The 24,411-nt window shown below is 41.4% G+C and overlaps 1 protein-coding gene across 1 annotated transcript in view; it reads right to left on the bottom strand.

The window, feature by feature from the left end:
* Positions 1 to 2,234: 2,234 nt before the first annotated feature.
* Positions 2,235 to 24,411, bottom strand: part of LOC142991842 (hydrocephalus-inducing protein homolog) — a 65,228-nt gene continuing 43,051 nt past the window's right edge. The window contains exons 52-96 of the mRNA XM_076142002.1: positions 23,680 to 23,886; positions 23,074 to 23,280; positions 22,668 to 22,894; positions 22,265 to 22,447; positions 21,717 to 21,836; positions 21,466 to 21,625; positions 20,601 to 20,773; positions 20,015 to 20,213; positions 19,646 to 19,739; positions 18,616 to 18,709; positions 18,072 to 18,240; positions 17,806 to 17,888; positions 17,396 to 17,557; positions 16,699 to 16,792; positions 15,647 to 15,946; positions 14,902 to 15,106; positions 14,360 to 14,592; positions 14,093 to 14,242; positions 13,718 to 13,918; positions 13,477 to 13,576; positions 12,875 to 13,114; positions 12,510 to 12,652; positions 12,181 to 12,408; positions 11,926 to 12,086; positions 11,617 to 11,702; positions 11,272 to 11,500; positions 10,883 to 11,083; positions 10,428 to 10,554; positions 9,516 to 9,681; positions 9,211 to 9,358; positions 8,787 to 8,994; positions 8,458 to 8,679; positions 7,665 to 7,834; positions 7,381 to 7,579; positions 6,908 to 7,048; positions 6,604 to 6,771; positions 6,356 to 6,465; positions 6,005 to 6,227; positions 5,217 to 5,426; positions 4,880 to 5,043; positions 4,466 to 4,616; positions 4,021 to 4,251; positions 3,701 to 3,925; positions 2,933 to 3,214; positions 2,235 to 2,630 (exon numbers count right to left, since the gene is read on the bottom strand). Of these exons, the coding sequence (XP_075998117.1) occupies positions 2,403 to 2,630; positions 2,933 to 3,214; positions 3,701 to 3,925; positions 4,021 to 4,251; positions 4,466 to 4,616; positions 4,880 to 5,043; positions 5,217 to 5,426; positions 6,005 to 6,227; positions 6,356 to 6,465; positions 6,604 to 6,771; positions 6,908 to 7,048; positions 7,381 to 7,579; positions 7,665 to 7,834; positions 8,458 to 8,679; positions 8,787 to 8,994; positions 9,211 to 9,358; positions 9,516 to 9,681; positions 10,428 to 10,554; positions 10,883 to 11,083; positions 11,272 to 11,500; positions 11,617 to 11,702; positions 11,926 to 12,086; positions 12,181 to 12,408; positions 12,510 to 12,652; positions 12,875 to 13,114; positions 13,477 to 13,576; positions 13,718 to 13,918; positions 14,093 to 14,242; positions 14,360 to 14,592; positions 14,902 to 15,106; positions 15,647 to 15,946; positions 16,699 to 16,792; positions 17,396 to 17,557; positions 17,806 to 17,888; positions 18,072 to 18,240; positions 18,616 to 18,709; positions 19,646 to 19,739; positions 20,015 to 20,213; positions 20,601 to 20,773; positions 21,466 to 21,625; positions 21,717 to 21,836; positions 22,265 to 22,447; positions 22,668 to 22,894; positions 23,074 to 23,280; positions 23,680 to 23,886 (8,022 nt within the window). The 3' untranslated portion in view covers positions 2,235 to 2,402. The remainder of the gene's footprint in view (positions 2,631 to 2,932; positions 3,215 to 3,700; positions 3,926 to 4,020; positions 4,252 to 4,465; positions 4,617 to 4,879; positions 5,044 to 5,216; positions 5,427 to 6,004; positions 6,228 to 6,355; positions 6,466 to 6,603; positions 6,772 to 6,907; positions 7,049 to 7,380; positions 7,580 to 7,664; positions 7,835 to 8,457; positions 8,680 to 8,786; positions 8,995 to 9,210; positions 9,359 to 9,515; positions 9,682 to 10,427; positions 10,555 to 10,882; positions 11,084 to 11,271; positions 11,501 to 11,616; positions 11,703 to 11,925; positions 12,087 to 12,180; positions 12,409 to 12,509; positions 12,653 to 12,874; positions 13,115 to 13,476; positions 13,577 to 13,717; positions 13,919 to 14,092; positions 14,243 to 14,359; positions 14,593 to 14,901; positions 15,107 to 15,646; positions 15,947 to 16,698; positions 16,793 to 17,395; positions 17,558 to 17,805; positions 17,889 to 18,071; positions 18,241 to 18,615; positions 18,710 to 19,645; positions 19,740 to 20,014; positions 20,214 to 20,600; positions 20,774 to 21,465; positions 21,626 to 21,716; positions 21,837 to 22,264; positions 22,448 to 22,667; positions 22,895 to 23,073; positions 23,281 to 23,679; positions 23,887 to 24,411) is intronic.

The raw sequence follows: 24,411 nt of genomic DNA on the forward strand, positions 1-24,411 counted from the left end.
GGAAAAATATTTTTGTGACTTTTACAAGCAATTTTAGGCCAATTTTTAGGTTTGCTGCTCAACACAACATGCCAGCTATACATGTTGATTATCTCCACAATCACAAGGACCATATACATAAAGAATGAACATTTACTGTACAGTTTAAGAGAAAACAGAACTAGAACAAGAAAAAAAATCATCCCCGCCTATAGAGAACCAGTTTTCAAAGTACATATCAGCTTGGAAGCACAGCATAACATAGTATCCAAGAACCAATCAGTACCCCTATCTATGGGATACAAAACACGAAAAACTATCATGCCAAATAATCTGAAACAATACAGTTGCATATAATGGGGCAACACTCAATAATGATGTGAGTACCTGAGTATTCTTGCACCAAGCTGCACAGGCACACCCACATGCCCCTCTGCAAAATATTCCACTTTTTCGACATCGACACAGCCTGGTAATGCATTGACTTCCACTCTCCTTGCGTCCACAGATTGTCAGCTCCAAGCATCTGGCCTGTACAGGTTCTTGGGTTAAAAGCTGTGGGACGAGCATTCCATCCTTCATGTGCCAACCACAACTGGTTGGTGAGGGCAACTGTGGATGGGTCACTAGTGACTGTTTCCAACCTTTGTTTGATCATGGGCCCGCATGAGGTGCAGAGACAAGGCATCCTGAGTTGGTGGTAAAGTATTGGCTTTCACTTTCCGAAACAGGGCACAGCAAACTTCATGGATTGAAGTGCTGGTTGTTTTTGGATCATAAAGTTTGCAGACAAACTCTTCAGCTGAGGATAGAATAGCTGGACTTGGTACTTCATCCTCACCAAAGTTGTGGAGAAGACGAGGGCACTGCTGGGACACTTTCCACGCTGTCCTTTTTCCTATTCCAGTGAACTGACTGGTAGTGTCACATTCAGTGATGGATGAAATGCCAACAGACCATTCAGAATCTCATTTGACATTTTAATGTCATGCACTTTAATTTTGCCCGTTCATTTGCTCTCAATCTAACACACTTTAGCCCATTCTCAGAAGGATTTCCTAGGGCTTTATCTTGGTTTCCTGTTTCCTTGGTAGCTGTATTTCCCATATTTGTCTTGACAAATGAAAGATTTTTCCCTCTTACTATTTGTTTTTCTTTGGACCCTAGGCTTACAGCTCCCTCTGGATCCATGTTAGCTCATCTGAAAGGCAAAGAAATGTTTCACTACACTAGTCTGATTGGTTTCTGAGTGGATCACTACAATGTCATCTGACATGAGCTGAGTGCTTGGCTATCTAACGAACTGGTTAACACGTTTAGCTAGCAGACTGTAAAATAGACTGCTGTTCAGCAAATAAATTATAAACATAATATTTCCATTACACATCTGCACAAAAATTAATTTACCTATTAGTAATAGGCTAGGAGATATGAAAGTTCATTAGCCTAGCTATCTGTCTGGGATATTATAGCTAGTTGGAAAGCCTACCTGTTTCTGGCAACATTTGATGGTAGAATCTTGAGGTAAATGTTTTTGTAGACAAATAGACGAAAGGTGAGAAATTTATAAAGTTTTGTTCAGACTGTTGACGCCTGCTGTGATCATCTTCTTCACTGGATCTGCTGCCTCATGCCAAATCACAGCTGTGCTGACACAAGAGTGCCCCTTGTGGTGTGATACTCTTGTGGTATTTATTGATTAATATTTTTTAAAGATCATACTTGCACATAAATTGGATTATATTGCACATTTGCCCAAATTTACAGGAGGTAACATGGAAGAAAGAGTAGCACTTCTTTTGATTTTACCACTTTTAAGAATATAGTGTTAAAATGGACAAAAAAGTGTCTGACAAAGTTTTAATATCAGTTTTGGCCCCCTGACTACTACTACCACAGCCCAGCTGATTGTTTAGAACCTGAGGCTTGCTGTGTCCCCATGGAAGGAGGGGGAGGGCCAGGTGTGGATCAGAGGATTTTCTCCTGCAGAAAGAAGAATGTCTATAGAACTGGGGGTCCACCTGTGTGTGTGCGCACAATACAAGGATGAAATCCTGTGCGCACAATGCACACGGTGAAATCCCTTGCCATGATTGCCCCCATGTGGAAAAGAGTGTGTAGTGACACTTCAGACAGTATACTATCCTGAGGAAAAACATTTATTCAATGACTCATTAAACAAACATTTTAATAACTACTCTACTTACATAAAACACAGAGCAACTTTGACTTGAACTTTGGCATCAACAGTGTACTTATGGAGTTAATCCATAAAATAAGTAGACATGTGTAACTAAAGCCTAGAGAACAAGTTCATTTTGTAACTCGAGTCTAAATGGTACTTTTATTTTAGCATCTGATCATGTTTGTGTCACTGTACTCCCAGGTGTGTGTGTGTGTGTGTGTGTGTGTTTTTCCTGTATCTAAGCTGTGCTCTCCTTCTGGCTTGTTTCAGAGCGGAAGCCCTTCAGATAATAGACCCAGGAGAAGGACTTGCTGTGTCCCACTGAGCACTGACTGGAGATGATAACTTTGCCAAACCATGGCCCCTGAGAGTCTGTGGAAGGGGCTTCAAATGTCACCAGCATGGTGCAGGTCTTTTTGGATTGGATGTTGTCCACTGCTTTGACTATGAAACAGGGATTGTCCACCTAATGGGGTAAGCAAGGGGTTACTTCGGGTCATTTACCGACAAGACATCAAGTACAGAATAGGCAGGAATCATCAAATCTACTCTAATAATCAAACCTAAACTGTATCACTGTAGTAAATAGTTCCAAGCTAAATTTAATTTTTCATTATACTGACTGGCGTAGAACAAACTACACTGTTACACTCCAAAAATATATTTTTCAGCTTTTTCTTCATTCCTTGATCTGGTTATTTCTCTGCGTCTTGGGTCTAAGATTTGTGTGCATGAATGGTGTATGAGCCAAATCCCATTGGTCCTTACCTGAAAAGAGAAAGCAGTAGTCTGCAGGAAGACATTCTTGAAGGGGATGGAGATATTGCGGCCAGTCCTGATGCTGAAAGGGCCTTGGGGTTTGGGAGGGAGGCAGGTCCCATACAAGGAGAATATATAGTCACCACCAACTGCAGAGGATAAGGTGAGCTGGCCCCTCACCTGCCCCAGCTGGTGGGGTTCAAAACAAACCTCTACTTGGGTCTCTAGACCAGGGGGGGAACCTGGAGGGGTGACAATGCTCTTTTCTACAATGAAGTCTGAGCAATCCAACTAGAGAGAGAGAGAGAGAGAGAGAGAGAGAGAGAGAGAGAGAGAGAGAGAGAGAGAGAGAGAGATGTGCTTTATATTAATTAACATATTAAACTTTAAATATACACAATAGCTATTCATTACCTGACTGTTCTTCCTCCCCACCTGCCCCAACGCTTATTAGCGCCATATGAACATTTCTACCTTTTGTTGCCAACCCTCCCATGACATCCTCCCCCTGATATTTCACCAAGGAAATGAAAAGCACCCTCTATACATGCCGTACCCCTGAACAATGTTTCTGCTAAGTTTCGAGGTTGATCCAAATGAAAACCTGTGCCCACACATGCAATCCCCAATTATAGTTGTAAAGATAACCTGAATCATCCAGCACAACCAGTACGTGTACCTATGTTTTCAATAATTTGACAAAATCTGATCGATTCATTTAGAGGTTGACTGATCTTTAACTATCTTTTCTAGTGTTCTAGTCAGTGAGAGGGTTACCTTGCAGAAGTACTCAGTCTTGCTGCGGGAATAGTTGATGAACTTGACAATATTAGAGTGGCTGCTGCCCAGAGGAGTTTGGAAGTACACAGGTTTCTCTTGTGGTGGGGGCACGACTTTAAGGAGCAGCTCGTAGTGAAAGTAGCCCAGCTCATTACAATGCATACTCAGCCGGGCTGTTGACTCGCCTGCATGAAGGGGCTGGTACTCAAAGCTGAGTACACCCTAGAGAAAGGACACACAGCATATGTGAAATGATAGTTCTGCTACCTTGGGCACAAAAGGGTTACATTGTGTCAAGACAAGTACTTGGTACCTACTTTGGACTGTCCTGGCACAGTGTACTGAGATGGGAGAATGATGTCGGGGCATTTACACTCAGAAGTGAGAGAGATGGGCATGTTCAGGGGGTTCTCCAATTGCACACTGGCTGAAGCCACCTGGCGGACAACAGTCACCAGCTCAATGGTGGACAGGATGTCTGGTGGTGTCATCTTGAAGGTGACCTGGTAAAATAAGTACTCTCCAGATGCCTCATTTTGGAATGTGACCTAAGGACGTAAGGTCAAGGTGGAGAAATACAATAAGTGGTTAGTTTTTAGAATACACCTGTACAAAGCAGTACAATCCCATATAACATTGCTATAAATCCTACCTATGTGAAGCAATCCTGTGACTTTTTATGTGTAAAATCTTGTTACACTGTGTAGGGATCGAAGTTGTTCATTGGTGTGTGCACTTGAGCATGTATGTGTGAGACCAAACCTTTGCGATAACCTGGCCCTCTCTGAATGTATGAATATTGATCTTGTAGTCTCTTTTGGCCAAGGAAGGGACATCAATGTATTCTAGACCCTTGAGGGACACTGTAGCATCTGGCCTCTCAGGCTTCAGGATCTCTATCACCACACGAAACCTGGTATATGGAAATTCTCATTACTCCACTGTCCTTCTAATCTCTTCTCATTCCATCTCAGCAGCCCTGCACTTTTAGCATTGGGAATTTACCTTTTGGTTTACCTTCATTCAGTCAAGCTTATTGTCTTGTAAACAAAACTCTTTCAATACAGGCTGTACGGTACCAGGTATAAGGTCAACATGTAACACTGTTATTTGGAATAGATTTCAGTCAAAATCAGAATAGTGAACAGGATGTGATGGGAGTGATGGTGTTGGCACCTCTGCTGTTTGCTGAGCCAGTTATGTACAGACAGCAGCTCTGTGTGGTGGGTCTTGGCAGGCAGTTCACGTAAAATAGTGTCTTCCACTTTAGGAGGCTCAGCAGTTCCCTGCAGGGAGTACAGCAAGCTTGTGCCATCTGGGAAGGGGAAAAAGACCGATCCCTGAACAAAGGTCGAGGAGAAACAGGACAGGTCAATATCTGATGCCACTGAGGAAGGGAACATAAGGTAGTGTGAAAGGAGGACAGGGATCTAGGTGGAGGACTAAGGATCAAACTGATGAATGACAATGAGTTAATAGACATTGTGGTTATGAAATGTTAGTCCTCCTCTACCTGGTGTTTTTTGCCCTGTGCAGTCATGGTCAGTGGTTGGTAAGTGATGTCGTATGTCTTGTTTTCGAGGGAATCAAGGATTAAGGAGGGCACAGCACTCCACTGCTCCCCCTCAAAGACAGGTGTAATGGTACAGTGCTGGTTTGTGGGGTTGACCACAGTCAGACTCTGCATGTGTGAACCACGAACTGGGCAAACAAAATTCACCACCTGGACCCAGAAAGAGAACAGCACTTAAGCAATCGATCGTAAAAATAAACAACACAATTATGAGTTCACCTACAGAATGATAGAGAGAAGAAACACTGGCTTTGAATCATCAGTCATTTAATCACTTAATTACTTCTAAAGTGAGAACCCACATGGCCCCAGAATTACAGTATATTAAATACAGCAGAAAGAGGAAATTCAGGAAATGTTATTACTTAAATGAGCTTCTTGAGCAACTTTTCAATTTTCTTCAAAGGAAAGTGAGATCACAAGATAGACTTTACTGGAATAAGCATAATTTTTGCTGGTAGTGTCTGTGTAAATTGCAGGCATTCCTTAATACTGGTAACTAACCACAACACAGCCATTTGTTTTGCTAGTGTGGCTACACCTGCTTGTATCACATCAGTCGTCAAATACTTAACTAAGATGTAATTTTCCAATGCCTTCCTGTCATTGAAAATGCACTTCCTGTCATTTAAAATAATGTATGTAATCTAATATATATGTATATACAATACAGAAATATATATGTGTGTGTGTGTTTTACATGAACAATAGAAGTGCGTTGATCAAACCTCTTTGGTCGTGGATGCTACAATGCAGGAGCCTGTCACAGTGAGCGTAATGGGCGAGGAGGCGTGCTCAACATGGCAAGACAGGATTTCATATCTGGTGTCATTACTCGGCTCCACAGGGGCAAATGTGACTTCAAAAGGAACCTCCCTGCCTGGACAGATATAGCCCTTCACCGGCACTATGGACAACTCCGGAGGAAATCCTGCTACTTCCCAGTGGAACCTGGTTACATTTCAGGGATCAATGATACTTATGTAGAAATGTTGTCACAGAACAGCAAACAATAACATGGATCCAAACAGAGAGTCCTTCAAACAACAACGTGATAAATTATAGTACCCAAACCTTACCTGGCACCAATATCTCCAGTGTTCATCATCACAATCTTCTTCCTGGCCTGGCCACACAAGGCTGTAGCGCCAAAGGCCAGATGGTCCCGGTCCAGGTAAACCTCCACACCCTGACAGTTGGAATAGGATAGTTGGAATAGGAACTAGTAACTGTTGGTTGACCTTCATATTTCATACAATTTCTGGAACACATTTTAAAACACCTTCATGTACTTTTTAATTTACATAAAATTATCCTCAACGCCTACCTGGCAGCAGCCTTGGATGGTCAGCAGGGGTCGTACCAGTCCTGCAGACGTTGCCTGCAGCTCAGTCGTGAAGTTAGCCACAGGCTGTTGAGGTGAGAACTGGATATGAACATTACATGAACCACCCCTGGCTTTCAGGTTCAGCTCACCTGGACTGAATGACAGATCCTAGTACCAAAAAAGTAGAGGATAGAAGAGAGGAGAGAGAGAAATTGTTACACGTATGAGCTAGCATGTTCCCTGTTGCAGGATCCCTGTTTAGTGTGTGTGTGTGTGTGTGTGTGTGTTGGAGTGGGGGGTGTACCTGTGGGTTTGCATTGAGCAGTAGAGAGAGGCAAAGATCTGAAAGGCTGTGGTTGACCAAGGTCACCACTTTTTTCACTTTCTGACCCACCAGCAAAGATCCCAGTTTCACCCTCCTATGCTTAGGATCCTCCACGTCCAGCTAGTGAGGGCAAAGAAGGTGGGAGGGACACACGGGCAGTATTGATTGATGCTTAGATAGATACATTATACATTATGGACTGGTGGCATGGGTCATAGGACGGTACAGTAAGTAAAGTATGTAAAACTCTGTTTTTCAAAAACAAAACTTATTTTATTCTGTTCCTTTTATGAAACCTATGAAATACATACCTATAGGCATATTCAATTAAATGTTTCACATTTTTGTGTATCAAGGGGATTTTTGGGATGGCATCTTTCTTGTCTAAATGGGTGGTAGTTCATGTAATTTTGATGACAGAAGGACAAAAAGCACACACTCCTCTTTCTCACCTTCATTTCAATGCCTTGCCCCCGTATGTCCACAAGTTTTTTAACACAGCTGTTTAAGATGAAGGTGATTTTTTCATGGTAACGGCTGGCCTCACGGGGAAAGAAGGTGATGGGTATTTCCTTCACACTACCAGGGGACAGAACATCTTGTTGGAAGCCGATCTCCAAGTAGAAGGTGTTACTGAACTGACACTGGACACTGTTGAAGAAGAACAAGCATTTTGGACGTTCCATTATGCAGCGGAGTGAATTGGTCCAACACAGGGAGAATAACGCACACCTACCTGATGTCCCTGTCACCTTTGTTGCTAATCACTAGTGACTTGGATGCAGGCACCATGCCTGGTGAATACAGAAAGCACTTGCCAAAGCTGTATTTAGTAAAGGAGAATTCAACACTTGGTGCCACCGCCCTGCCTGTAATGGTCAAGATAAAGGTTGGCCCGTGCTTTACCTGATGGGGAGAAAGAGAAGAGAGTAGAGTCCGACAATAACAATAAGAATAGGAAAATGTGATTCTAACAGAATATTTGTTCACTAACTGCTGTCCCTATTTAGTTTCATAACATCCATTTCATCTCAGGTTTCTGAGATGTTCTCAATTAGAATCAGAATCGTTCAAGTCTTCACTTACAAGGAATTTGTTTTGGTGTTTGGTGCACTAAAAATATCAAAAGACAAAATATTAAGAGAAAACTAAATCACAGGTATTTTACAGTACTATATAGAATAAAAATAAAGAGTTTATCACTTTACAACTATACATATGAATGTATATATGGAGAGTGGAGTATTTGCAATATAACTATATGTATTTCATATATGTATAACTATATAAATTTCAATGCACAAGATATAATGTGAAAAGGACACCATGGGAACATTCTATGTCTAAGTCTTTGTAATTTGTCAAATGTCTTTTCAATGACTACAATAAAAGACAACTTTATATATCTTGTCAAAGCAGAATGAGACCAACTCCTGGAATGACATTAACTTTGAGACACATCCCTGCTGCTACTGGAAAATGGAAAAAAACAACAACTTAAAAAACTAAATTACAAAAAACTATCTTACCTTCACATTTAATTTGACATCCTCTAGGTTGCAAATGTTCTTAGGACTGAAGAAAATTGATGAATGTAGCTGCTTCCCAACTTCAACAGTGGCAACCTTTGGCTTTGCCTCTAAATGCTGCAGTGATTCAGTGGGACCTACTAGGTCAAAGTTCACTTCCATGGTGAATTTTGCCAAGTTGGACACCAGCAAAGTAAAGGTAGATTGCTCTGAAAGTCCCACCTGTGTACAAAAACACATACTATGCTTATTACTTTGAAGCTTCACACACCTCATTTTAAGAGCTCGTAGATGTTATGTTTGCATCTGTGTGATTTCAAAGAACTAACATTTCCAAAGTCCAGTGTGTCTGGGTAGCTGTGGTTGATCTCTCTAAAGCCTCCATCTGGTTTCACAACTTGAACAGATGTGCTCATGGCAAAACCATCAGCTTTGACAGCTAGTACAAGCGGCTCTGCCTTCCTCTTCACCTTCAGAACCAACCTGAAGCTCACATAGCCCTCACGGCAAGGCATGAAGTACACTGATAATGGTAACCTAGATCAAAGTTCACAACAAAAAGTTCAACAATAAAGACTGCTCATTGAACAATAAATGAGACAAAAGTGTAAAACGTTTCAAGCTTTCTAAACTAAATAGCTCTTCCAGGAACCTCTACTAACAACCTTCTACAAAATACATTAAATTATACATTTTGAAATAAAAGCCTTCATATTTAGCTGAGCTCTGTGTTCTGTAGTGATAGTAGTCAACCTGTCTTTGGCTGCTACTGTGCCAGTCAAAGGCTGCAGTGTCAGGCTGGACTGCTGATCTTCACAGTGGAGCGATGACTGCAACACAGAAAAGTGGAAGGGCTCCTTCTCTTCATTCACCAGGTCAATTGTCTGTTCCACTCTACGACCTGCATACGTGTATGTACACAAATACACACACATAAACTTGCACAACATTCAGAACATGGACATGGACATGTTATGGAGACAATGTTATATGCAAATGTTGCAGTCTTATAGTTATACTGTGTGTGTGTGTGTGTGTGTGTGTGTGTGTGTGCCCACCAACAAGCAGGTCCCCCAGGTCAAGGTGAGCTCTGTTAAGGTAGACAAGTGGTTCTTGAGTTGTCCCCACACAGAGGAAGGGAATGGACAGTGACAGTGTGTCAATCACAAAGCTCCAGCATGACTCCACCACATCCAGCCGCTCTGATGCATATGCTAAGCACATCTGCATAAAGACACAGTAGTCAATGGACAGACCAGAGGATAATGGAAGCTAACATTTTGAGAAAAGAGCAACAGGAGGCAAAATGTTAACAAGAAGGGTGATATGGAAAACAGTGAAAGAATAGAGGGAATGGGGAGGAACAAACAAGGCCAGATGGAATGAGCCTAAAAAAATGGGTTTAGAAAGACATGAATATGATTTGACAATACTGTAAATAAAGATGAAAAGGGAATTGACCAGCTGAAATTAGATGAGTTGATGAATTGTGAGAAAGTGGGGTATGAAATGTGTGATAGAAACAATTATGAAGGAATCTAAAGATAAGACAGTCTGGGATTGAATGAAAAAAGACATGATTTGAAATTAAATAAAGATGTCTGAAAGATAGCAAAACATAAAATCAGATGAGACTGTGTTCCAATTCACAGATTTGACCCTCCAGAAATTAATGACAGTAGTTCATCCAGATGACAGTAAAGTAAAGGCCCAGAGGAAGAGTCTCCTCCTGAATTGAGTCCAGCCCACAGTGACCAAAACTGATGGTGTTTTTTTGCAGAGAGGAGAGAGAGAAATTGTTACATGTATGAGCCAGCATGTGGATCCCTGTTTAGTGTGTGTGTGTGTTGGGTTTAGTAAGCTAACAAAGCAGTGCAAAAATATTACATTATGAGCTGGGATGTTTCACTTCCCTATCGAATTGGCCCTACAGGCATGAAGACTCTCTTTTTCAGTGCCTCCAGACTTACTTCCACTTTCTTCCCAGGCAGGATGGTACCAGACGGGGTGAGGCAGTGGAATGGGCTGGGACCCGTGTCTTCACACTTCCACTTGAAGGTATAATCTTTATTGGTTGGGTTCAAGACGCTGAATTGTCTGTGTATTGGACAAAGAACACATGTGTCTACACAACCCACCAGAATCTCAAATATCCTGTATTGCTTAGACCAATCAGATGGAAGAGAGGTTAAGTGGTCTTTTTTATGTTTAAAACACAGTCCATCAAGCTTATGAGGTCGATTTCTTTGCCTCTTAAAAAGTGTACAGCACAATTTTAAAACAAATAAAAACATATGGCGATGAACTGATGCCACTGAGAACTTGTGCTGATGTACTAAGTGAATGTTTGGAAATTAACGTAATATTTTGCTGAAATCAGAAAACACTGATTGGGACATAAAGTACTCTCAAAACTATCTGATACCTTGTAGTATGTGCAGAGAAGCCAATGGAGTTGAACTCTATGACCCTGGTGTGCGGATCCAAGGCACCCTTGAGCTCAGGGCGACGATGGTTCCCAGTGATGTAGTCTGAGTCCTCTAGGTCAAAGTGGCAGTGGGGTAGAAGGCTGCGGCCACTTACTGTGATAGAGGGACACTGAATCCCTTCTTGCAGGTTGGGAATACTAAATGAATGCATACACATACAGACAGGGAAAACAAGCATGCATTTATATGTATCATTATACTCTTGGGGACATTCACAATGATTTCATCCACTTTCTTTACAGTCAATTCTATCTTGTTCATCCACATTTTCATTAAGCTGGAAAGCACAAGTTAACAACAATAGAAGCGTAATTTCATAAATTACCTGCAAACCAGCCTGCCTTGGAACCTGGAGACCACCAGGGGTGAAAAACGAATGCTGAAATTCTGTGAGGCACCAGGCTCCACAGCCCCAATATTGGGTTCCACACTGAATGGTGGCAGCTCAGGGTTCCCCATCTGAAGAGTCATCACACTGGCCAGAGCAGTGGAAGGGCGTGCTGCAGTCAACGCTCCTGCTGACCTGCTGCTGGGCCGAGAGCTAGGGATCTCATCTGGAATGAGTAAACACAAACCCACACAAAAGACATATCAACTCTATTTGAAAAAGCATTAAAATACAAATAGTAATTACAAAATCAACTTAAATGATGTTATATTATTATAGTACCTGTTTGGTTGTGGTTGATACTTGAATCCATGAAGACTTGCAAGGAGTACTCTAGTTTCACATTACCCTGGTTCAGTATATTCAGTCTGCAGACATACATTATTTAAATTAGGACCTGTCTGTAGGATAATGTTATTATTGTTTTGCTAAATAATAGTGTCCACTGTGACAAAGTAAAAAAAAGGACTTCCATGTGTCATTCAACACGATGCTCAGGAAATGTATTATTTGTTAAGTTGAAAAAGGATCCATGTTGCTAAATTATTTGCTGACATTTTATTGTTTGGTGTAGTTGAGAACCTGACTTACTGATGAAGCCTGGTCTGGTAAAGCATGGTGTCTTTAAAATGGATGGTGTCTGTGTCACAGCTGAACTTGACATAATCACAAACTGCGCTGATTCGCAGTTCCAACTCCATCTGAGTTCCTTCAATCACAGAACAGGACGGTTCAGGCTCTGTCTTTATCACCTGTATACACATAAGTGGAAAAAGTATTTCAACCAAAATTATTGTGAATTTGTTGAGATTCACTTTTACATCAATATTAACTTGTCTACTGTACCTTATTCTTCACAGGTTGTTGTGGTTGTGCGACTACATCCTGATTGGAAGCACTTAGCCACTGCACAGTGTGCTCACAGTCATCCCAGTCAGCTACCTGTTCCACTGGCTGCTGGAACTTCACCTGACACACCTTACATCTCATTGGTTGCTTGGTTAGAGTCACGGGCTGATTAGAAGAGAATGTGACCGCCACCTCCTTAGAGCAGCCAGCATGGAGGTGTCCAACCTATAAATAAAGCAGACATGTATTTATACAGGCAGTAAACAGTAAAACATGATGCAGATATTTAAAATGTAATGAGAAAAAAGGACAGCATAAACAGCAACCTGTGGAGAAAAGGAGACATGGGGTCCTGCAGCAGGCCATTCGAACCTCAACGCCTGTTCGCTGCTGTGGTTGATCATGGTGAAACATTCCTGGAGGAGACGATTTACATGGCAGTCACCAAAATTCAGTACCTCATAACCACCTGTGGGGAAGAAATTGGTCTTATATGAATCCATGACATCCAGTCACCAAGTCTCTTTGATCATCAATAAGCGCACTATACATGCTCTCATAGGGTAAGAGTTTTATCAACAGGAGTACATTAAACTTATTTGAGTTTGAGTAGATGGTACAGACATCTGTTACCATTCTCATCTAGCACCTCTCCTCTATTCCTATATCCTAATTCCTATGTTTTTCTTACCTTCCCCATCCATCTCCGGAGCCCTTCCTTGTGATGATGTGCTTATGTTTTCAAGTGTAATGATTTCCTGGTTAGCCTCTCCAGTCAGTTGTATTATAGTATTGCTATATTGGTTGTCCTCCACCTGTAAGGTGATATTAGCCTTGACCTTCAGGGGCTTAGCCGAACAGAAACTAACTTCCAACTCTGCTTGCTCATCAACAGCCAACTGGAATGTAGCTCTGTGCACCAGTTGATGATCTGTAGAAGAAAAAAGACGTGGATAATTGTATCCAGTATTTTACAGGTCTGTTGAAATAATTATTAACATCTGACTGGCATCAGATCTATTTTCGTGATGTTCATATGCCAGTTGATAACTGGCTCATGAACTCTGACTTGAGGTTTGCACTAAAACGTCACATGATAATCAAGGCATCCAATATGTGACTAACCCCCACAACAGCATTTGCTTCATTTGCCACAACAGCAAAATACTCCTACTTACATATTCGACGATAGATGCCATACCAGTAGTCAACGTAATTTGAGTGTGCAGGCAACTATTTAGGCCCACAAAAAACAATATAAAGTAGATATTGATTTATGGCACAAGCATGTACCTGAACCCTCAAGCTGCCTGAAGTGGATGGGTCTGCAAGTGTTGCTGGGGGCAGATTTGAGGTTGAACACTGTATGTGTATCCGGAATGTCAATCTTGACCTGCACAACACAGATAGCCACAAAGCACTTTCATTTACATGATTCAAATTCCATACTCTGCCTGTTTCCCTATGATCCTGGAAGATTTGTAAACATTTTCAAAACCAAGGCAAAAGATAACAGCAATTTGCCTCCTCTCACCTGAGCTGATACATTTCCATCATTCATTAGTACTAGTGGCAGGGTTTGCCTTCGCCCTATCAGCACCCGTCTGAACGTCAGAATGGGGTTTCCTCTACTGTTTCTCAGGGCTGGATGCACCACACACACACTGGGCAGAGTGCCCTCCCCTAATAGGTCAAACTCCAGCACCTTGTTCTTGAGTGTGGGTGTCATTCTGGAGTCAATGGCAGAAAGAGGATTAGAGTGAGCAGCTGGAGGTATTAACAACAAGGGGTAACAAAGAAACACACATTGCAGGCATACAGATGAACAGAGATGAGAATGAGAATAAACAGTGAAAAGCCAGCAAAAAGTACCAAAGCCACATTAAATGTGCTGTCATACAGTCATGTACCTGGTTGCTCCCTGTATTGAGGCCTCAAACACAGCATGATAGTGCTGCATTGTCTGGGGTGTGAAGGAGACTACAGTGAAAGTGTGAGACTGGCTAGGAATGCACAATGTTGGAGCAGACAAATCAAACACCTCCATGTTGCGAGACACCTGTAAGGAAGCACAGGTTATTCTTCACTTTCCAGCTGCGGTCCATAATGAATAAAGGTACATCTTCATGTATTGACCCACATTCTGTATCTATCACCAGGGCATCACAAGCATTACCTTAGAGGCCACATATCTGATGGCCAAGCTGAGCAGACAGGGAACCTTGCTGTTGTTAATGAGTTTGAAACGGGCTTGAGCAGTTTGCCCTACCAGGACTTTGTTGAAGAAAAATGTGTTCTCATTGAGGATATAAATGCCCTTAGCATTGCAAAACTGTTTGGAGGAGAGCTGACAGCTGTTGTGACACAAATGGTGCTCCTCAAATATTGTAGGAGGGTCTAGCCCAATGCCTGCAAATGAAACAGAGACAGTAAGAGAAAGGAAAACTATTTTGCAGTGGCCATCATATCAGCGTGGTTGAAGTTGGTAACTTCCATATATGTTTTGACAATTTACTAACTGGCAGCCTGCTACAGGCTGCATTGTTTTGAACTGTGGCTGGGTTTAGACTGTAGTTCAGACGATGTTGGACAGACCATGGGTGCAACAACTTGATTAATTTGATGAAGCATCAATATACACTGTAAACACAACACTGAGCCAAACAGAAACAAGGTCAACTTTAGCCAGGTTAGCCAGCCCGAACAGACACTTCTCACCTGGCACGCAGACTTCAGCCATTAGTCTATACAATATGCCCTCAGGTTGATCTGAGTTGTCACGATCGCTGATGTCAATGACCAGGCCCTCGTTCCAGTTGCCAAGTTGCTCAGCTCCACAGTCCACTGTCACTACCTGCTGAGACCCTGGTGGTATGGTCCCTGTGCCAGGGGACACTGAAAACACCCCTGTGGTGAGGCGATTCTGAAGGGATATACCAGGAGCAATGGAAAAGATTGAAAATTAGGTTTTGGAGATATTCACAACTTTATTTACTTATCAAGCAGAAGGCCAAACTAGGAGATATTCAAGCAATACTCAGGAATGAGGTCCTGACTCTGCGGAGAGCAGAGCGCCACAGGTGGCAGAGAGAGAGGGCTAGAAAGAGAATGGCAATCCCTTCAAAGTTGACTGAGCAGTTCCTTCATCAGAAGAGGACAGGCTGCTTGACCTGCTCCTGAGACGTCATCCAAGACCACCTTTAGTGCACCTACAGCAGCAACAGGAGAGACCAACCCCTAGGTCCATGTAATGCACTGATAACACCACCAGCACCAACAGCAACCAACTTCAATCTGAAGGAGCCCTGTCTGAGTGAAGTGGAGGAAGTCGTGAGGATGGCAAGATCTAGCCTGAACCCAGGCCTAAGTGGAATGCTTAACAAGGTCTATAAGAACTGTTCAAAGCTACTCCATTGGTCTTGGAGGGCCTTGATAGTGATGTCAAGAAGAGGGAAGATCTGACCCAATCATGGAGAGACACTGAAGGGGTCTCTACAGCGAAGACATCAGCAGCTGAAGAGAACACCCAATAACTGTCTGTTAGTTTGCTTTCCACAGCATGAGCCTGGGTGATGACAGTTGACCTGGACAGGCTTCTGAAAATTCCATCACATATCCGGTCCTCACTAAGACCAGATATCATCTTGGTCTCTGAGGCCACAAGACAGCTCATCTTCCTGGAGCTGACTGTGCCTTGGGAGGAAAGGATGGAGGATGTGCAAGGGAGGTAGAGGGTGATGTACTCTGAGTTGGTTGAGGACTGCTGCAAGAACGGGTGGAGGACCAGGTACATGCCAGTGGAGGTGGGCAGTAGGGGGCTTGCAAGTCATTCCCTCGGCAAGGCTTATCGAACCATGGACATTGCGGGATCAACCAGGAGAAGAGCCACCAGTAACAATGTGGAGGCGAAAAAGAGAGCTTCTAGATAGCTCTGGCTGAAAAGGGGTGACCAGTGGAGTCATCAGAAATCCGCCCAGGTCTGACCAAACTCAGTCAGGTCAACTAGATAAGGGTATCTGTTGCAAGGCCCCACTGCCTCCAGGATATAGCACTGATGATGTGTCCAAGTGTGTGCATCAGAAGATGTAAGAAAAACTGTATTATACATTTGGAGATAAGCTCGCCTTAGCTGACCAGTGTGGCAACAGACCAAGACATCAAATGACTTGGCCAAGGCATAGGTCTATTGTTATTTAATATTTTGTGACATCATTGCTTTGAAAAGACATAGTTACATTCTGTGAAGATGATTAGATTGCCTACTAAACAGTAGTACCACATAACCTGCAGTGTAATTGTAAAATTGCAGTGTTATTATTAAATCATATCTCAGTAAAAACAGTGCAATGTTATATATGTCAGGAAATAAACAGAGATTGTCGTAATACAATCGTTACTCAATCTTCATAGGAGTCAACTCTCTCAGTAAACACAAACATGGGGTGAACAGACCACATGTCTCTAAAGCCACCTAAAACACTGTCATTGCTGTTATCTCCGATAGCAGTTGCTCACCTGTGTACCAGCATCCTTCTGGGTGGCGTCGTGTCTCATTTTGCTGCTGACAGAAGTGGGCTTCCCTGAAGGGCTCTCTTGAGACTTGAGACCCCTGACACCAGGACATGGACCATGAGAGACAGAATGAGACCACAGTAGTTGTACAACTAAGTTTGTACTCTTTGTGTGTTGCTTGTGTGGGTTGTTTGTTTAAATGGTAGCTATTGAAATAAATGTTCCCCTTAAAAGATCTAGTCTGCTGCATTTATGTAGTTGTTTTGCACCAGCACAGTAGGAACATCAATGTGCTTTTCTTGGGTTTATTTCCTGTGGATATTTGAAATTCAATGTACTAATACAAATATTTTGCATCACAAACCAGTGGGTTAACAACACATTTAATCTGGCGCTGCACTTGCAAGCTCCCCAACCTCTTATTTTACATCATATTATTTTATCACATCATTAAATCAGTGTGTTATCTGCTGTCAAGTCAATATTGCCAACATTACTTGCATGAATTAATGACACAATAATCCTTCAGGGAAACATTTGGTTGATGCATTACATTTTGATGAGCCATTTGTCTCATCTGGCAGCCAACATCTGAAAATATTTTGAGTGTATATATAGGTGATACTTTTTTCGGTGTCTGTGTCAAAAAGTGTGTCTTTGTCTGTGAGCTGTTGTATACATTCACATCTGTGCTTCCTACCCTGATCTCCCTGATGGGACAAGGGGCAGGTCCTTCATCTTGCGGTAGATGGTGAAGCGAGTCTCAAAAACCCCATGGTTCTCAATAGTAAAGCTCTGAGACTTCTTGCAGCCATAGACTAGAGGACCAAAATGGATGCACTTTATTGGTGTGATCTTGTACCTAGAGAACAAAAGCAGACAGTAATTTATTAGTGGATTTTTAAAAAACAAATTACAGGAGCATGCAACGTGTAATCTTAGCTAGTACAGCGTCAAACATTTGATGATTTAAATATTGTTCATATTATTACTCAAATATGAAGTATATAGTATGAAGTCGAATGTCCAAACATCTATTCAATTAAAATCAACATTTGAGGGACTCAAATCAATCAATCAACAAAAAACTATAGTTTGAAAAGCTCTAACCTAGAGAACACAGACTGGATAGAAACTTTGATGGTCAAGGTGGCTACAGTTTCTCCTCCCTTTCCAATCTTAGGTTCAATGACCTGCAACACATACAGTAAGGTTTTCATTGCACAAAGAGGAAATCTTTCATGATGCATATGTGTAGTAAATAACCCGACTTTCATACAGGTGGCCAATAATCATAGTAAATGAGACAAGCGTGGGAGCAAGTCACCATATAAGTGAATACTTGTGAGACTTCAATGACTGTGTATGACTCAGACCTGACAATGCAGAATAGGCTCCTCTCTAATTGAGACTTCAGTATTGGGTCTTGCAATGACCTGCACCACTGTGGGCTTGTCCGTGGGCATTAGGGTACCATGCTGGGGAGACACAGTGAAAATGGAGCCTAGGTTTGGCTGGGATGGGTTTGTTTGCTCAAGTGTGAACCTTGTAGAAAGAGAAGACAAAAACAAGTAAGAAATAGCATAATGGTTCACACATTTGTACTTGTTGCAGTTGCAAAATGTATGATCGGTTTCAAATTCTTATGTATTTAGAACCTAACTACTCCAGCAAACATTGTTCAAACAACAAAATGTTCAGTTTTCTCTATGATTTTCAACAGCTCTACAGGCTTGCATTTGGCTGTGTCTCTGGCCTTGGCCAGTCACAGATGTCTATAAAGTGAGGAAGGTCTGACTTGGTCAATCACATGCCTCTGGTCATTTTATTTAAGTAGACTGGAATGTAAGTCCAATGTTTACGCCAACCATTCATTCATGAATTCATACTTCAATACTTCAAAAAATAGTTCAAACTCACCTGTATGCTATTTGGTATTTTCCTTGGTTTCTTAACTTCAGAGAGAGCTGAACTTCTTCTGAGGCTTTGATGGTTCCAAAGTCCATACAGCCATCTGCCTCAATAAAAAAAGGACACATATTATGGTAGATTTGTTATGATAATGGCACAATGATTCAGAGGGGAATTTACCACTGTTGGCATGATTATTAATTAGCGAAGATGAGCAATGTTAGCTTTTGGGAGCAGACAATGGTGGAGAAAGGATGATGACAGGAGGAGAGTCCTGTTGTTTTGCAGGAGAAAATAAGAGAGACGATTCATGTTCATGTTGGGATGCAAAGACTTTATAGTAATATGTTTTGATTTGGCCCTACCCCTGGCCAAAACGACCTGCTAAACATCATCTGTGACCAACTGATGGACCAGTGGGGCACTATCCTGACAATCCAAAGGCAAACAATACCAGCAATCTTAAGCAATAAGCAAATACCCATTTCAAATCTTTTTCCCCCCTCTCTCTTTTTAGTCTTCTTTCCATCTTTCTTTGATTTAACAGGTAAATCCAGATCATGGGCTCTTGTGCAACACAATAAGTCACACAGCCATCCTGCTTCAGCCAGATGTGTGAGCAAGTCCAGAGAGGAGAACAGGAAAGACATTGACTGTTAACTGTCTACCATGATCCGCATCTGTGTGACATTAAGTCAGGAGGAGAAAGAGAGAACAATAAAAGTATAATTAAACTGGTTATCTTTCATTGTTTGCTGTGGGTTGTCAGGGAAACAAATATTCCCAAATTCCTCTCATGATGTCTGCAGGTTCTATATAGCACAGTCCGATATCCACCACCTGACTGAGTGATGGGTAACTTCAGGTCTGGGCTTCTTGTTGCACATACAACCATTTGTATTAATCAAAAAAACAAACCAAAAACAAAAAAGCCTCAATCGAATCAAATTGCATGTTAGAAAAAGTGCACATCCACAATGTCTCACTGGTTTAAACTATCACTGTAAACTATAAGTGTTGAATGAGAAATGTTACCTACCAGGTGTAATGTCCAAAGCTATATCATAGGCTTCAGCAATTATCTGTATGTTGTCTGTGTGTATGACTCCTAGAATCTTCTCCGCATCATAGACCTGAAACAGTATACACAACAAATACTTACACAAAAACAGATGAAATACGCATTTCAGGTAATTTACTATAATTTTGAGGTTCTAATTCTAAAGCAAGTGAATTTGCTATTTTGATAATGAAGACATTTCAAGTCAACATTTTCAAAATGGTTGAATTCGTTTTTATTTTGTGTTCTTTTACTTTTTCGAGTTATCTTTACTCATAAGGGTATATGTTGCCTTGGCCCTGCTCATCACTTCTCATAACTATAATTATGTATGTATTTCTGTCTCACCTCCAGACGTAAAGTTTTCTTGATGTTGAGTGGCTTCATTGGCTTGAAGTGCAAGGTCAGCGGGAACATTTTATTTGGCAAGATGATACCCTGATCCTGGAGCACACTGAACTCATCTCCCAAATCATCTACACCCCGCAATCTCCAGAATGCAGGCAGAGTTGTCTTATTATGCAGAACTACACTACGGCTGGCCTGCCTGGAGAAGAGAATGAAAGAAAATAGGGAGAGGGGAGAAAAAAGAAACAGAAGGAGAAGGAAGAGGATGGAAAAAAGATGGGGCGGAGAAGTTAGAGGGGTAAAAATGGTGGGGGTGGATTAGAGGAATTTGCAATGCGACAGCAAGGTAGAATATTTTATAAATGAAATCAAAGGACAGTGGACAGTAGAAAAGTAGGGCAATTATAGTATCAAATAACACAATTTATACACTCTACACGCAATTGATCACATGCACTATGATAGAATTTAACATTATACTGTATATCAGAAGACGATCATGGATCTCAAGATCAAATACATCATAATTTATATCCCTGTTACAGACAACACAATTGTGGCCTGTGAGACTACTCTGCTGTGGTACCTGTGCAACAAGATCTTGTCAAAGTGCCACTGTGTGCAGTCCACTTTAAGCTCTGGTCGAACTCCCCAGCAGGACAGGTTGATTATGACACGCTCAGGATTGTCCGTGATAGAGCACACAATACTGTCCTTGATTTGTCCCAGGCTGGTGGGGTACGCCCAAACTGTCAACTCCTAGCAGCACAGAAGAACAGTGATATATACAATTGTATATAAACTGATTCTATATGAGTGAATTCATAAAACATACAGTAGTTTTAAGTTTCATAACTATTTATAGATTGTCTATGAATTGTATGAGCCCAGCTCAGCAATTCTACAGCTACCTCAGATCTTCCTGCGAAAATTATCTATCCTAAACTTCACAAACTGATTTTCTCTGATTGAAAGATGTTGTACTTGATGTAACCTCAAATTGGTTCATTAGATATGCATATTACTACCTTATTTTAGTCTTAACATGAATTTCTGTGTACATATGACTTATAATCTCACTGACTGATTTTGAAAACCTATCCATAGAACCTATAGAATTATAGCTTAAAAAATTTAGGAGATATTAATGACCACAAATTCAATTGTAGTGATCCAAATCCAGATCTAGCTCTAGATCCAGTGGAAGCCCTTGTTTTGGCTTGTTCAGTTGTAAAATCTACCATCTAGAAATTACCTCAATTTAATACAGGGCAAGCAGTCTGAATGAAGTATGTGGCCTATAAATAGTCCTTTGCCCACAACCAGCCTTTCCACAACATTTCATAAAAATCTGCCTTCAACTTGAATTAGGAGTATTTATTGTATTATAAATATATTGCTAGCACACACACGGATGTGTAATATTCTTGGCAGAGGTGGTGCTGCTGTACCTGTCTCTCATCAGGTTTGAGAGTCATGGCTGGTGGATCCAGTAGATATGTCACAGCTTCATTATCATGCTGGAAACTAAACTGGACCTCAGCATCCTGACCAGAGTTATTGAGGATCACCAATCTCTCTGCATTCTCTGGATACTTACACATCTTGTACCTTCACACGCAGACACAAACATTGACACATGTGAAGAAGACACGACAACTATACAAAAATGGAACAATTTGCTGCTTCCATTCTGACTCACCCATCTCTGGTCTTGTTACACAATAGAGGTCCAAACTCAAACAATCCTGGTTTGATCAAATAGGCCCTCTGGATCCCTTCTTCTAGTTTTGGTACCATCTTACTGTGAGCAAAAAGAGTCCTGGGAAACCACACAGGAAAACGTATCCTCAAATGGAAATATAGATATCTAGTGCTTTATTCTGAATAAGCACGTCCATGTAACTTAACATTTATGGTGAATCTTAGGAACATTAGTGCTATTTCATAAAATTTGGAATTAGTCCTCCTCTGATGGGTCTGTGGGAGGTGGAGAAAGGAAAAACATAGACTGGATGCTTGATGTTAAAACTACTGATGAACTTTGGTTGATGAATGTTTTACTTTAGTTTTGCTTTCATATTAATTAAATTGGTAAATCTCAAATCGGTTGGAAACCATAAAATCAACAAACATGTTGACTTCGGATCATTTTTTAACCATGGTTCACACAGCTTTCCCCTTAAATTGTTAAATCACCACTAGTGACATTGCTTTGTTATTAATAAAAGATTTACAGTGTTGACTGACATGTAGTCTTTGCAAATGGAGGGATATATGCAAATTCCTGAACAGGTGAGCTGGTAGCGTTTCTGGGTAGCCAGTAGCTCAAAGTTGAATGTCTGGTCAAACTTCCCAGGAGATTCTGAGTAAAACCAGATCTTGAGAACCACCTCGCCTTTAGTTGGTACAACCCAGCGGAATTTTGACAGCCTGCACATGAATACATTAACACACACACATAAGCACACAGGGACAGGCACAGGGACAGGCACACACACACACACACATAGAAATGAAAAACAATTTGTCAGACATACAGTATTGTGTTCATACACATGACTCACAATTCAACATAGTACAGTGCAATTCACAAAGGATGTCTTGTGTGTCTCATGTGTGTGCATGTACTGTATGTGTGTTTCTTCCTTGCCTCTGGCTCCGTCTCTGCTCTAAGACTCCATGCTGTTGTATTTGTTCAGTGCAGTAAGAGGTGGTGGAGGGAAGAAAAGGTGAAGGAGAACGGTCTAAGCTCTTCCCTTTTGATTTTCCTGAGGTTTGTCTCTTGCTCCTCTGATTCTCTTTGCCTTTCTTATCTTTTGGTACTTTACGTTCCTTGATGCTGCCCTGGATTCGACTTTTAGGAGTTACAGCTTCATCCTTTAGAAAACACAAGTACAGACATGCTCAAACAAACGCAATTCTAATTTAAGCACTTCAGTTGGTGCCATGTGCTTATCCTAGAAAAATCAATGTAAGAAAATATATTTGAACACCTGATATTAAACATTCCAAAATCTTAATTACAATACAAGCACAAGCACAGATGCATCTATTACCTTCAAAGGCAATGCCTGTGTGTCTTCCTCTACAGTTTTCTTGTCCTCAGCATGTTCATCTGACTCCGTAGAAACCAGAAAGGAGAAACAGTCACAAGTGACTTGAGGGTTAGGCTCCATTCTGTTCTTGGGGAAAGGAACCATGGAGAAGGTGATGGGAGGAGGCATGGGTGGCCCTTTAGGTCCCAACCCCAAACCATCCAACACCTTAGGAGCCAAAAAAGAGGATGACATGGATTATGAAGTGGTAGTTTATTGGTGAAAAACAACAGTATGTTTGCACCATATTTAGGAGTAAGCCATTTAAATTAAAAGAAAGTGTGAAATGCTTTTTAGTAGAAGTGAATGATCAGTTGTCACCATCCAAAGAGAGAGAGGGCAATAAAGCGAATTTTAGAAAATAGTAAATCGGTAAATAGAAAAAGACGACTTTGGTTGGTCTTTGGTTAAGAAAGTTAGGGTAAGTAATATGCAGTAATGAGTATTAAGCAGAATTCTAATAGTCAGCAAAACTGTATTTTGACAGTAGTTTTTTCTTTATACAACATCAACATTCTAATTATGGCATCTACAAAACCAGATAAAATAGGGAAGCATTGGCAATACCTCCTCCAGTGGCGGTAGGGCGCTGCCTTTTAGCAGCTCTGTAGCACTTGGATAGCCTTTCCCAGAACCATGCAGTACAATGTGAGGGACAATGTCCACTGGAGACACCTTGTCTCCTGCCATGCCGTTGTCCATCTGACTCTGACATCTGAGTATTGGAGACAAGGGCTTGCTATTGGCTTTCCTGGTCTTCTTTCCGACAATGGTCTGTGTATTCAGGGTAATAAGGAGATGAGATCACTATATTCATATATTGCACTTGAGGTCATACTCAGATATTCTTATTGGTCCATTGAAGTAATTCATCAAACTGCTGTAACCGATAATGCTGGTTGCTTTCAAATATTCTCGCTGAATTGTACTACTTAAACGTACAAATATTGTTTTCTCTGTATTAGTATTATGCCAAACTGCTAAACTGATGTAACTGCATGCTTGTGTTACTCTGAAATCTATGATGAGAATGAATGGTTCATATGTAATGTAGACGACCGCCGTCCCCATTGCTATCATCTCACTTCAAAAAAGATAAAAATGCCCACTGAGTCCACACTGTCCATATCGCTTTGTCAGGCTGGGCACGAGTGAAACTGGTAGAAAAATGGGGAGTGAAAGGGTGGGGACTCAAATGCAGGTAAATACAACAATAACGTTCAAGAGCAGTCATTGACAACAAAACGTACGGGACAAAGGTGGCGACACAAATATACACATACAGTGTCATGGCCTGAA

The sequence above is a fragment of the Genypterus blacodes genome, unplaced genomic scaffold (assembly GCF_046128005.1).
Source record: "Genypterus blacodes isolate CSIRO-AG114 ecotype Tasmania unplaced genomic scaffold, CSIRO-AGI_Gbla_v1 ptg000021l_1, whole genome shotgun sequence".
NCBI classification, from domain to species: domain Eukaryota; kingdom Metazoa; phylum Chordata; class Actinopteri; order Ophidiiformes; family Ophidiidae; genus Genypterus; species Genypterus blacodes.